Genomic DNA, 13664 nt, shown 5'->3' with positions numbered 1-13664 from the left:
CCTGGGCCGAAGGCAGGCGCTAAACCGCTGAGCCACCCAGGCATCCCTGGATTTATATTTCTTTTGAGCCTACTACTGCCATAGGCCTCTTTCTTGTCTGGGGTTTTGTACTTTTTTTTTTTTTTTTTTTCAGTAGGTACTTCTAAAAAGTCAGGTATCTGGGGTTTCTGGCTAATCAGTTTGTTGTTCTCATCTATTCAAATTTTAATTTCTGTTACAGAGTAAATTATATTGTTCAAAGTAAATATCAACAGTAGTTTCAGTAAAGCCTTATTTTGAAGCAATGATTATGTAAATATATGTCTATAGGGCACTGTTTTAAAATGCTAGAAAACCTTTTCCTACTTTTTAATCTACTTTTCTTTTAATGAACCTTTCTTATTAACTTGGAATCTTAAGGTTTACCATTATTCCAAGATACATTGGAATAACATGGACACATTGGACACATGGCCCAGATTGCTCTACCATCTTTAAACAAAATAGGAATCATTCAAAATTTTCATATTGATACATATAGTTGGATATATAGTCCTGAAAATTCTTATTTAGGTACAAAGGAGATAGATCATTATGCTGAATAATATCTACAGTTTATGGAAATTAACAGAACCACTAAACTTTGGCTTAGGGACAGTTGACTGTGGTGTAGGACATATTTCTTGATGAAATGTTTAGCATTAACTGTTTATCCTTTCCCTTTAAGGTACTATTTGATATCTAGAAATGCAGTATCAGATGTTAAGGGAAATTAGTAGTAGGCAAATTAGTAGTAGGAAATTAGTTAGTAGGGCAAAGTACTAATGGAAATTTATTTTGAATATTTTTTCATAGCCTGGCATTAAACCTGATGTAAGAAAGAAGCTTGGAGAAGCTGCAGTCAGAGCTGCTAAAGCTGTAAATTATGTTGGAGCAGGTATGCTAAGATTTACTTTGTATAGAGGAAAAGAAATAATCATTTATTTATGTTCAGAAGGCAAAAGAAATATACAACTTTTAAATCACTGGCTTTCAAACCAATTATATCCACATTAAGAAATACATTTTGAGACCCAGTATATACACATAAGTATTTATGTTTCTATACATACTTGGGAAAAAAAATCACTAAACAGTACTTAACCCTAGTTATGTGTAATGCTATTTGATATTTTCTATCCCATTTTAAAATAAAACCATTTTATCTAAAATAAACCATGGAGGGCAGCCCCCATGGCACAGTGGTTTAGCGCCGTCTGCAGCCCAGGGCATGATCCTGGAGACCCTAGATCGAGTCCCACGTTGGGCTCTCTGCGTGGAGCCTGCTTCTCTCTCTGCCTCCCCCCTCCCCCCGCATCTCTATGAATAAATAAAGTCTTTAAAAAAATAAATAAATAAAATAAAATAAACCATGGAGCAGAAAGTACAGAGAGTTCCCATATTGCCTATCTCCACACTTGCACAGCCTCCCCAACTATCAGCATCCCAGACCAGAGGGGTTCATTTGTTACAATCAGCAAACCTACAGTGATACATCCTTATCACCCATAATCTATCATTTACATTAGGGTTCACTCTTGATATTGTATGTACTACTGACATTGTTGCACAGTATACATTTAGAGAAATGTATAATGACATGAATCCACCATTGTATCATATGAGTACTTTTTTTAAGATTTTATTTACTTGAGAGAGAAGGTGAGCACTAGAAGGTAGCGGGGGAGTCAGAGGGAGAAGCAGATTCTCTGTGAGCAGGGAGCTCAATGCAGGCCAGATTGTTGAGGATCATGACCTGAGCAGAAGGCAGACACCCAACTGACTAAGCCACCCAGGTGCTCCCAGAGTCCTTTCAGTGCCCTAAATATCCTCTGTGCTCTGCTCTTTTCCCTTCCTGTCTTTAACTCCTGACAGTCACTGATCTTTCTGTTGCCTCCATAGTTCTGCCTTTTCATACAGTGTGTAGACCTTTCAGATTGGCTTCTTTCACTTAGTAATATGCATTTAAGCTTCCTCCATGTTCTCTCATGGCTTGATCATTTCTGTTTAGTGTTGAATAGTGTACTCCATTTCCTAGATGTACCACAATTTATCTGGTCACCTACTGAAGGACATCTTGATTGCTTTCTAGGTTTGGCAGTTACAAACAAAACTATTATAAAAATCTGTGTGCAGAGTTCTCTGTGGACATAGTTTCAATTTATTTACTAAACACCAAGAAATTGATCACTGGATCATATGGCAAGAGTATGCTTAGTTTTGTAAGAAACTGCCAAACTTTCTTCCAGAGTGACTGTAACATTTTGCATTTCCACCAGCAATGTATGAGAGTTCCTGTTGCTTTATATCTTCACTAGCATTTGGTATTATCCATGTTCCATTCTAATAGGTGTGCAGTGGTATCTCATTTTAATTTGTATTTCCTTAATATGATGAGTGGAGCATCTTCTCATATGCTTACTTACCATCTGTGTTTCTTCTTTAGTGAGGTCTGTTCAGGTGTTTTGCCCACTTTTTAAATTGGTTTGTTTGCTTTTTCTTATTATTGAGTTTTAAGAATTCTTAGTACAATTTGGACCATAGTCCTTTACAGAGGTATCTTTTGCAAATATTTTCTCACAATCTGTGGTTTGTCTTCTCATTCTCTTGACATTATCTTTTGCAGAGCATAAGTTTTTTAAATGTAGTAAAGCCTGCCTTATCAATTATTTAATGAATTATGCCTTTTTTGTTGGCATAATTTTGTATGCTTTCTTGTTGTATCTAAAAAGGCATTACCATACTCAAGGTCATGTAGATTTTCTCCTGCTATCTTCTAGGAATTTTATAGTTTTATGTTCCAAATTTGGTCTATGGTCCTTTTTAAGTTAATTTTTCTGAAAGTGTAAGATTTGTGTGTAGATTGTGTGTGTGTATGTGTGTAGACATAGAGTTATTCTAGCACCATTTTTTTAAAAGACTGTCTTTGCTCCATTGTATTGCCTTTGCTCCTTTGTCAGAGATCAATTGGCTATATTTATATGGGACTATTTCTGGACTACCTGCTCTCTTCCATTGATCTATTTGTTCTTTCTCCAGTATTTCAGTATTTTGAATACTGTAGCTTTATAGTAAATCTTGAACTCAGATAGTGTCCATCCTCCAACTTTGTAATTCTCCTTCAATATTGAATTGCCTATTCTGAGTCTTTTGCCTCTCCCTATAAAACACTAGAATCAGTTTTTTGATATTCACAAAATAACTTGCTGGGATTTTAATTGGAATTGTGTTGTCTCTATACAGTAAGTTGGGAGAACTCACATCTTGACAATGTTGAGTCTTCCTATCCATGAACATGGAATATCTCTCCATTTTGTTCTTCCTTGACTTCTTTCATCAGTTTTGTAATTTCCTCATATGGATCTTATACATCTTTTGTTAGATTTATACCTATTTCATTTTGGAGGTGCTTGTATAGATGGTATTGTGTTTTTAATTTCAAATTCTACTTGTTCATCATAGGTATATAGGAAAACAGTTGACTTTTGTATATTAACCTTTTTTTTTTTTTTTAAGATTTTATTTATTTTTTCATGAGAGGCAGAGACAAAGGCTGAGGCAAAAGTAGGCTCCATGCAGGGAGCCTGATGTGGGACTCGATTCCAGGACTCCAGGATCATGCCCTGAGCCAAAGGCAGACGCTTAACCACTGAGCCACCCAGGCGTCCCATATATCCTGCAAGCTTATTATGATCACTTATTAGTTCCAGAAGGTTTCTTTGGTAAATTCTTTTGGATTTTTCTACATAGACAAGTCATCTGTGATTAGACAGTTTCATTTCTTCCTTCCCAATCTCTATACCTTTTCCTTTTCTTGTCTTATTGCATTTCTAGGGCTTCTAGTATAATGTTGAAAAGGAGTGGTGAGAGTGGATGTCCTTCCCTTATTTCTTATCTTGGTGTGAAATCTTCTAGTTTCTCACCATTAAATACAATGTTAGCTATGTGTTTTTGTAAATCTCCTTTATCAAATTAGGAAGTTCCTTTGTATTCCTAATTTGTTGAGAGTTTTTATTATAATTAGGTACTGAATTTTATCCGGTGTTGTTCTGCATCTATTATTACAGTCATAGGGTTATTCTTTAGCTTGTTGATGTGATGGATTACATTAATTGATTTTCAAATGTTGAACCAGCCTTGCATACCTGGGATAAGTCCCACTTGGTCATGGTATATGCTTATTTTTATACATTGTTATTTTTGCTTTGCTAACATTTTTGTTGAGGATTATTGCATCCATGTTTATAAGAGATATTGATTTGTAGTTTAGTTTTTTTGTAATATCTTTCTCTGGTTTTAATATTAAGGTAATGCTGATCTCATAAAATGAGTTAAGAAACAGTCTGTCTTCTGTGTTCTCAAAGAGATTATAGCAAATTGGTATAAATTCTACTTTCAGTGTTTGGTAGAACTCACCAGTGAACCTCTATTTTGGAGGTTTTGGAAGTTATTAATGATTATTTCAACTTCCTTAGTAGATATAGGCCTATTCAGATTGTTTCGGAGTGATTTTCTCTTGTGTGACTTTTGGCAGATTGTGTCTTTCAAGGAGTTGGTCTGTTTCATCCAGGTTATCAAATTTATGGGCATAGAGTTGTTCATAATATGCTTTTAATATCTATTAACCATAAGAGCCATAGTAATTTCTCTTCTTTCATTTCTGATATTAATAATTTGTCTCTTCTCTCTTTTTTTTCTTAAACAACTTGACTAGAGGCTTATGTATGTAACTGATCTTTTCAAAAAACCAATTTCTGGTTTTATTTGTTTTTTCTATAGATTTCTACTTTATTATTTCTTCTCTCTTGCTTACTTTGGAATTAATTTGCTGTTCTTTTTCTAGTTTCCTAAAATGGAAGCTTAATTTTAGATCTTTCTTCTCTTCAAATATATGGATTAAGTGCTATAAATTTCCCTTTTCCCTCCAAGCATTGCTTTCAGGGCATCCCACAAATTTTGGAAAGTTGTATTTCTATTTTCATTTAGTTTAAAGTATTTTTAAGCTTCACTTGGGATTTCTTCTTTGTCTTATGTGTTACTTGGTACTGTGTTATTTAGGCTGCAAGTATTTGGGGATTTTTTTCCCAGCTATCTTTTTGTTACTGATTTCTGGTTCAATTGATTTTTAATTTAATTGTGGTCCTGAAAAAAAAAAAAATTTGGTCTTGGCAAACATTTTATGATATCTATTCTTTCAAATTTGTTAAAGTCTTTTCTGTGACTCTGAATATGGTCTGTCTTGGTGAGTGTTCCATGTGAATTTGAGAATATGTAATCCAGTATTGTTGGATAAAGTAGTCTATAGACACTGAGTATATCCAATTTATTGATGATGCTATGGAGTTCAACTATGTCCTTACTTATCTGCCTGCTAGATTTGTCCATTTCTGATAGAGGGGTGTTAAAATCTCCAGCTGTTTTAATAGATTCATCTATTTGCAGTTTTCAGTTTTTATTCCATGTATTCTGACACTCTCTTCTTAGGTATATACCCGTTAAGGTTATGTCTTTTTGAAGTATTGACCTATGTCATTGTCCTCCTCTCTAAAGAACATTTCTTGCAAGATAGATCTACTGCCAATAAATTCTCTCAACTTTTGTTTGTTTGTTTATGCATATGTTACACCTTTTCTAGTTGTCCACAGTTCTTGGATATTTTGCTTTGTTTTTTTCAGTCTGTCTGTCTTTGCCTTTAGTTTTGGAAGTTTCTGTTGTCATATCCTCAAGCTCAGAGATTCTTGCCTTAACTGTGTCCCGTCTACCAATGAGCCGACCAAAGGCATTCTTCATTTCTATCACAGTGCTTTGATCTCTAACATTTCTTTTTGATTCTTTGAAATCATTTATTTGAATTTCTATGTTTTTATTTATATTATCCATGTGGGTTCTTGCATGTGTCTAGTTTTTCCATTAAAGCTCTTAGTGTACTAATCAAAATGTTTTTAAGTTCTTGGTCTGATTATTCCAACATTTCTGTCATATCTGAGTCAGGTTCTGATGTTTATTCAGTTTCTTTAATAAACTGTGTTTATTGCCTCTTATGCCTTGTGATTTTTTTCTCAATAGCCAGACCTGAGGTACCAGGTACAAAGAACCATGGTAAAGAGGTCTTTAGTCATGTGGTGATTAGGTGTGGGGAAGATGAAGTGTTTTGTAGTTGTATGATTATGTCTACATTTTTTGGTGAGCTTGTGCCGTGAACTGTGAATTTCACCAGTGCATCTCAGTTTGTTTTTTGCTTATTCACTGATTTATTCACTTATGGGGGACAGGGTGGCTGGAGTTGTATATTTCCCTTCCTCCAGTTATGTTAATTAGGCTCTAATGAAACCCTTGTAGTTTAGACTTTAGTAAAATATGGACAAATCTTGTTTAGAACAGAACTTTGGTGGTAGCCCGGGTGGCTCAGCGGTTTAGTGCTGCCTTTGGCCCAGGGCGTGATCCTAGAGACCCGGGATCGAGTCCCATTTCGGGCTCCCTATGTGAAGCCTGCTTCTCCTGCTGTCTGTGTCTCTGCCTCTCTCTCTCTCTCTCTCTCTCTCTCTCTTTGTGTCTCTCATGAATAAATAAATAAAATCTTTAAAAAAAAAAAGAACAGAACTTGGTTTACTTCAAATGGTTCCTTTTCTCCTTTCACTGCTAGAGACTCAAGGGGATTTTTTTCCAGTATTCACTGTAAGGACCTATTAGAGCTTCTGGAGCTAAACACAAAAGTTTGAGGAGGCTGTCCTTGGAGTTTATAATGCTCACAGTTTTCCACACTGAGCAACTAGCAACATATTAGTTGTAACCCAGTTTTTCTGTCTGGTACTTGTTCCCTAAGAAGTTTTGTTCATGGGTCTCTGTTCCAGTAAGTTGTGACTCTCTATTTGCCTGTCTGTCTCTCTTAATTGGGGCGGGGGTGGTGGTGGTGGTGGTGGTGGTGGTGGTGGTGGTGCAGCAGTTTGCCCTGTGACCTCATACCTCCAATGGATCTGAGAAAAATTGTTGATTTTTCAGTTTATTTGGCTTTTTACTCTTGTCAGGGTAGAATGGTGACTTCTTAGTTTCTTATGGGCCAGAAACTGGAAGTCTTCACTGAATTTTTACAAGCCACTAATGGGTTATGACCCACAGTTTGAAAAACAGTCTTAAGTTATAAGGAACTAACTTTCAGCTAAGTGAAACAAAACTCAAACACAAAACACTGCATAGTATATGATTTCATTTATGTAACATACTAGAAAAAAGTATGGCTGCCTGGAGCCCAATGACCTGGGGAAGGGACTGACTGCAAAGGAGAACAAGGGAACATCTTGGATAATGGAAATATTTTGCATTTTCGTGGTGGTAGTAGTGGTTTTATCACTCTATTCAATTTCTGAAACTCAAGATACTTCCCTACACCTAAAACAGATACATTTTATTATATGAAATGATACCTTAATAAAATTGGGAAAGATGAAGATTTAGTTGCTAAGCAATCTTCTAGTGGGTCACCAGCAAAAGGACTTTTAAAGGAAACCTCCAACAATCAGGAGGAAAAAATGTTGTATTTTTTCTACTGGATTAGAGTGAGATGGAATGTGAGAACGTGAGGTTCCAGGGGTCTTTGTGCCCTGAAGCCAAAACACATGGCCCAACCATGTTCTCATTGCTGCAACAGCTGACACTACTCATAACTTGGACTTACTATTTGCTCAAAACCCTGAGCATGCTTTTCTATTGCGAGATTTCATGTGGCTCCCTATTTTTTAATTAAGAATCATTTGCTGCTGCAAAATGTGAGATATTCTCTTCACAAACTGCAAAATGTTTACCATTGAATGAAGGCAGCATTAAATGTTGATGTGATTTGACTCTCTAATTTCTTTTTTTTTAATTTATTTTTTATTGGTGTTCAATTTACTAACATACAGAATAACCCCCAGTGCCCGTCACCCATTACTCCCACCCACCGCCCTCCTCCCCTTCTACCACCCCTAGTTCGTTTCCCAGAGTTAGCAGTCTTTACGTTCTGTCTCCCTTTCTGATATTTCCCACACATTTCTTCTCCCTTCCCTTATATTCCCTTTCACTGTTATTTATATTCCCCACAAGAATGAGAATATATAATGTTTGTCCTTCTCCGACTGACTTACTTCACTCAGCATAATACCCTCCAGTTCCATCCACGATGAAGCAAATGGTGGGTATTTGTCATTTCTAATAGCTGAGTAATATTCCATTGTATACATAAACCACATCTTCTTTATCCACTCATCTTTCGATGGACACCGAGGCTCCTTCCACAGTTTGGCTATTGTGGCCATTGCTGCTATAAACATCGGGGTGCAGGTGTCCCGGCATTTCATTGCATCTGTATCTTTGGGGTAAATCCCCAACAGTGCAATTGCTGGGTCGTAGGGCAGGTCTATTTTTAACTCTTTGAGGAACCTCCACACAGTTTTCCAGAGTGGCTGCACCAGTTCACATTCCCACCAACAGTGTAAGAGGGATCCCTTTTCTCCGCATCCTCTCCAACATTTGTTGTTTCCTGCCTTGTTAATTTTCCCCATTCTCACTGGTGTGAGGTGGTATCTCATTGTAGTTTTGATTTGTATTTCCCTGATGGCAAGTGATGCAGAGCATTTTCTCATATGCATGTTGGCCATGTCTATGTCTTCCTCTGTGAGATTTCTCTTCATGTCTTTTGCCCATTTCATGATTGGATTGTTTGTTTCTTTGGTGTTGAGTTTAATAAGTTCTTTATAGATCTTGGAAACTAGCCCTTTATCTGATATGTCATTTGCAAATATCTTCTCCCATTCTGTAGGTTGTGTTTTAGTTTTGTTGACTGTATCCTTTGCTGTGCAAAAGCTTCTTATCTTCATGAAGTCCCAATAGTTCATTTTTGCTTTTGTTTCTTTTGCCTTCGTGGATGTATCTTGCAAGAAGTTACTGTGGCCGAATTCAAAAAGGGTGTTGCCTGTGTTCTTCTGTAGGATTTTGATGGAATCTTGTCTCACATTTAAATCTTTCATCCATTTTGAGTTTATCTTTGTGTATGGTGAAAGAGAGTGGTCTAGTTTCATTCTTCTGCATGTGGATGTCCAATTTTCCCAGCACCATTTATTGAAGAGACTGTCTTTCTTCCAATGGATAGTCTTTCCTCCTTTATCGAATATTAGTTGACCATAAAGTTCAGGGTCCACTTCTGGGTTCTCTATTCTGTTCCATTGATCTGTGTGTCTGTTTGTGTGCCAGTACCACACTGTCTTGATGACCACAGCTTTGTAGTACAACCTGAAATCTGGCATTGTGATGCCCCCAGATATGGTTTTCTTTTTTAAAATTCCCCTGGCTATTCGGGGTCTTTTCTGATTCCACACAAATCTTAAAATAATTTGTTCTAACTCTCTGAAGAAAGTCCATGGTATTTTGATAGGGATTGCATTAAACGTGTAAATTGCCCTGGGTAACATTGACATTTTCACAATATTAATTCTGCCAATCCATGAGCATGGAATATTTTTCCATCTCTTTGTGTCTTCCTCAATTTCTTTCAGAAGTGTTCTATAGTTTTGAGGGTATAGATCCTTTACCTCTTTGGGTAGGTTTATTCCTAGGTATCTTATGCTTTTGGGTGCAATTGTAAATGGGATTGACTCCTTAATTTCTCTTTCTTCAGTCTCATTGTTAGTGTATAGAAATGCCACTGATTTCTGGGCATTGATTTTGTATCCTGCCATGCTACTGAATTGCTGTATGAGTTCTAGCAATCTTGGGGTGGAGACTTTTGGGTTTTCTATGTAGAGTATCGTGTCATTGGCGAAGAGGGAGAGTTTCACTTCTTCTTTGCCAATTTGACTGCCTTTTTAATGTCTTTTTGTTGTCTGATTGCTGAGGCTAGGACTTCCAGTACTATGTTGAATAGCAGTGGTGAGAGTGGACATCCCTGTCTTGTTCCTGATCTTAGGGGAAGGGCTCCCAGTGCTTCCCTATTGAGAATGATATTTGCTGTGGGCTTTTCGTAGATGGCTTTTAAGATGTTGAGGAATGTTCCCTCTATCCCTACACTCTGAAGAGTTTTGATCAGAAATGGATGCTGTATTTTGTCAAATGCTTTCTCTGCATCTAATGAGAGGATCATGTGGTTCTTGGTTTTTCTCTTGCTGATATGATGAATCACATTGATTGTTTTACGGGTGTTGAACCAGCCTTGTGTCCCGGGGATAAATCCTACTTGGTCATGGTGAATAATTTTCTTAATGTATTGTTGGATCCTATTGGCCAGTATCTTGTTGAGAATTTTTGCATCCATGTTCATCAGGGATATTGGTCTGTAATTCTCCTTTTTGGTGGGGTCTTTGTCTGGTTTTGGAATTAAGGTGATGCTGGCCTCATAGAACGAATTTGGAAGTACTCTATCTCTTTCTATCTTTCCAAACAGCTTTAGGAGAATAGGCATGGTTTCTTCTTTAAACGTTTGATAAAATTCCCCTGGGAAGCCATCTGGCCCTGGACTCTTGTGTCTTGGGAGGTTTTTGATGACTGCTTCAATTTCCTCCCTGGTTATTGGCCTGTTAAGGTTTTCTATTTCTTCCTGTTCCAGTTTTGGTAGTTTGTGGCTTTCTAGGAATGCGTCCATTTCTTCTAGATTGCCTAATTTATAGCTGTTCATAATATGTTTTTAAAATCGTTCGTATTTCCTTGGTGTTGGTAGTGATCTCTCCTTTCTCATTCATGATTTTATTAATTTGAGTCTTCTCTCTCTTCTTTTTAATAAGGCTGGCTAATGGTTTATCTATCTTATTCTTTCAAAGAACCAACTCCTGGTTCTGTTGATCTTTTCCACAGTTCTGGTCTCGATTTCGTTGAGTTCTGCTCGAATCTTTATTAACTCTTCTTCTCCTGGGTGTAGGATCTATTTGCTGTTTTTTTCTCTAGCTCCTTAGGTGTAAGGTTAGCTTTTGTATTTGAGTTCTTTCCAGTTTTTGAATGGATGCTTGTATTGCGATGTATTTCCCCCTTAGGACTGCTTTTGCTGCATCCCAAAGATTTTGAACGGTTGTATCTTCATTCTCATTAGTTTCCATGCATCTTTTTAATTCTTCCTTAATTTCCTGGTTGACCCTTTTATCTTTTAGCTGGATGGTCCTTAACCTCCACGTGTTTGAGGTCCTTCCAAACTTCTTGTTGTGATTTAGTTCTAATTTCAAGACATTATGGTCTGAGAATATGCAGGGGACGATCCCAATCTTTTGGTATCGGTTCAGACCCGATTTGTGACCCAGTATGTGGTCTATTCTGGAGAAAGTTCCATGTGCACTTGAGAAGAATGTGTATTCAGTTGAGTTTGGATGTAAAGTTCTGTAGATATCTGTGATATCCATCTGGTCCAGTGTATCATTTAAAGCTCTCGTTTCTTTGGAGATGTTGTGCTTAGAAGACCTATCGAGTATAGAAAGAGCTAGATTGAAGTCACCAAGTATAAGTGTATTATTATCTAAGTATTTCTTCACTTTGGCTAATAATTGATTTATATATTTGGCAGCTCCCACATTCGGAGCATATATATTGAGGATTGTTAAGTCCTCTTGTTGGATAGATCCTTTAAGTATGAGATAGTGTCCCTCTTCATCTCTCACTACAGTCTTCGGGGTAAATTTTAGTTTATCTGATATAAGGATGGCTACCCCTGCTTTCTTTTGAGGACCATTCGAATGGTAAATGGTTCTCCAACCTTTTATTTTCAGGCTGTAGGTGTCCTTCTGTCTAAAATGAGTCTTTTGTAGACAGCAAATAGATGGGTCCTGCTTTTTTATCCAGTCTGAAACCCTGTGCCTTTTGATGGGGTCATTAAGCCCGTTCACGTTCAGAGTTACTATTGAGAGATATGAGTTTAGTGTCATCATGATAACTATTCAGTCCTTGTTTTTGTGGATTGTTCCACTGAACTTCTTCTTAAAGGGGAATTTTAAGAGTCCCCCTTAAAATTTCTTGCAGAGCTGGTTTGGAGGTCACATATTCTTTCAGTTGCTGCCTGTCTTGGAAGCTCTTTATCTCTCCTTCCATTTTGAATGAGAGCCTTGCTGGATAAAGTATTCTTGGTTGCATGTTCTTCTCATTTAGGACCCTGAATATATCTTGCCAGCCCTTTCTGGCCTGCCAGGTCTCTGTGGAGAGGTCTGCTGTTACCCTAATACTCCTCCCCATAAAAGTCAGGGATTTCTTGTCTCTTGCTTCTTTAAGGATCTTCTCTTTATCTTTGGAATTTGCAAGCTTCACTATTAAATGTCGAGGTGTTGAATGGTTTTTATTGATTTTAGGGGGGGATCTCTCTATTTCCTGGATCTGAATGCCTGTTTCCCTTCCCAAATTAGGAAAGTTTTCAGCTAGGATTTGTTCAAATACATATTCTGGCCCTCTGGCCCTTTCGGCGCCCTTGGGAACCCCAATTAAATGTAGGTTTTTCTTCCTCAGGCTGTCGTTTATTTCCCTTAATCTATCTTCATGGTCTTTTAATTGTTTGTCTCTTTTTTCCTCAGTTTCCCTCTTTGCTATCAACTTGTCTTCTATGTCACTCACTCGTTCTTCCACCTCGTTAACCCTCGTCGTTAGGACTTCTAGTTTGGATTGCATCTCATTCAATTGATTTTTAATTTCTGCCTGATTAGCTCTAAATTCTGCAGTCATGAAGTCTCTTGAGTCCTTTATGCTTTTTTCTAGAGCCACCAGTAGCTGTATAATAGTGCTTCTGAATTGGCTTTCTGACATTGAATTGTAATCCAGATTTTGTAACTCTGTGGGAGAGAGGACTGTTTCTGATTCTTTCTTTTGAGGTGAGGTTTTCCTTCTAGTCATTTTGCTCAGTGCAGAGTGGCCAAAAGCAAGTTGTATTGGGAAAATGAGAAAAAGAGAGGAGAGAAAGAAGGAAAGAAAAGAGAAAGAGAAAAGAAAAGAAGAAAAAGAAAGAAAGGAAAAAAAGGGGTGGGGGAAGGAAACAAATCAAAAAGCAAAACAAAACAAAACAACAACAAAAAGAAAAAAGAAAAAAAAGAACCACGGGGAGTATCTTCTGATTCTGTGTACTTTAAGTCCCTTGGCTTCCCCTGGAACTTCTCCGTCTAGCTGGTGTTCTGGGGGAGGGGCCTGTTGTGCTGATTTTCAGGTGTTAGCACTTGGGGGAGCTGCTCTGCCCCCTGCCTGGTGCAGGGCTCAGTGGGGGTTGTTCACCCCGTGAGGCCGCAGGAGGAACAGCCCCAGTGGCGGGGCCAGCTCTGGAAACCTGGATTCAGCCCCGGCAGGAACTCCGGAGCTCTCCGTCTGCAGGGCCTGGAGGCTCCGGGGCGGGGCCGCTGATCTGCTCAGCTCGGGGCAGGAGCGTCCTTGCTGTCCTGGGCCCTCCCGGCCTCTGTCTGTCCCGGGGGACGCCGGATCCTGGGCTGTGTCCCGGCGCCCAGTGCTCCGGAGCCTGCGCTGTTGGATTCGCGCTCCGGGTGGCACAGCCCCCTCCGTGGAGCCGCCCCGAGCCCCTCCAAGCTGCTCCGGGTCCCGCCGTGCGCGCTGCAGCCCTTAGGGAGCTCGGCGCACTCTCCTGGGCGAGCAGTTGCTCTGTTACTGTCCCAGGGAGCCTGAGGGCATCCTCGCCCTCCTGGGGTCCTGCTCCAACTCCCTGCGAGCCC

At 38.5% G+C, this 13664-nt stretch overlaps 1 protein-coding gene across 4 annotated transcripts in view; it reads left to right on the top strand.

The window, feature by feature from the left end:
• The window catches only part of MCCC1 (methylcrotonyl-CoA carboxylase subunit 1), a 65144-nt gene that overhangs the window by 25502 nt on the left and 25978 nt on the right, over nt 1–13664 (top strand). For all 4 annotated transcript variants that reach the window (XM_077879810.1, XM_077879812.1, XM_077879813.1 and 1 more), the window contains one exon: nt 835–916. In XM_077879810.1, the coding sequence (XP_077735936.1) occupies nt 835–916 (82 nt within the window). The remainder of the gene's footprint in view (nt 1–834; nt 917–13664) is intronic.

The sequence above is a fragment of the Canis aureus genome, chromosome 31 (genome assembly GCF_053574225.1).
Source record: "Canis aureus isolate CA01 chromosome 31, VMU_Caureus_v.1.0, whole genome shotgun sequence".
NCBI lineage: Eukaryota > Metazoa > Chordata > Mammalia > Carnivora > Canidae > Canis > Canis aureus.
Note: the sequence above shows the minus strand (reverse complement) of the source record. Positions and strands in the feature narration are given on the sequence as shown.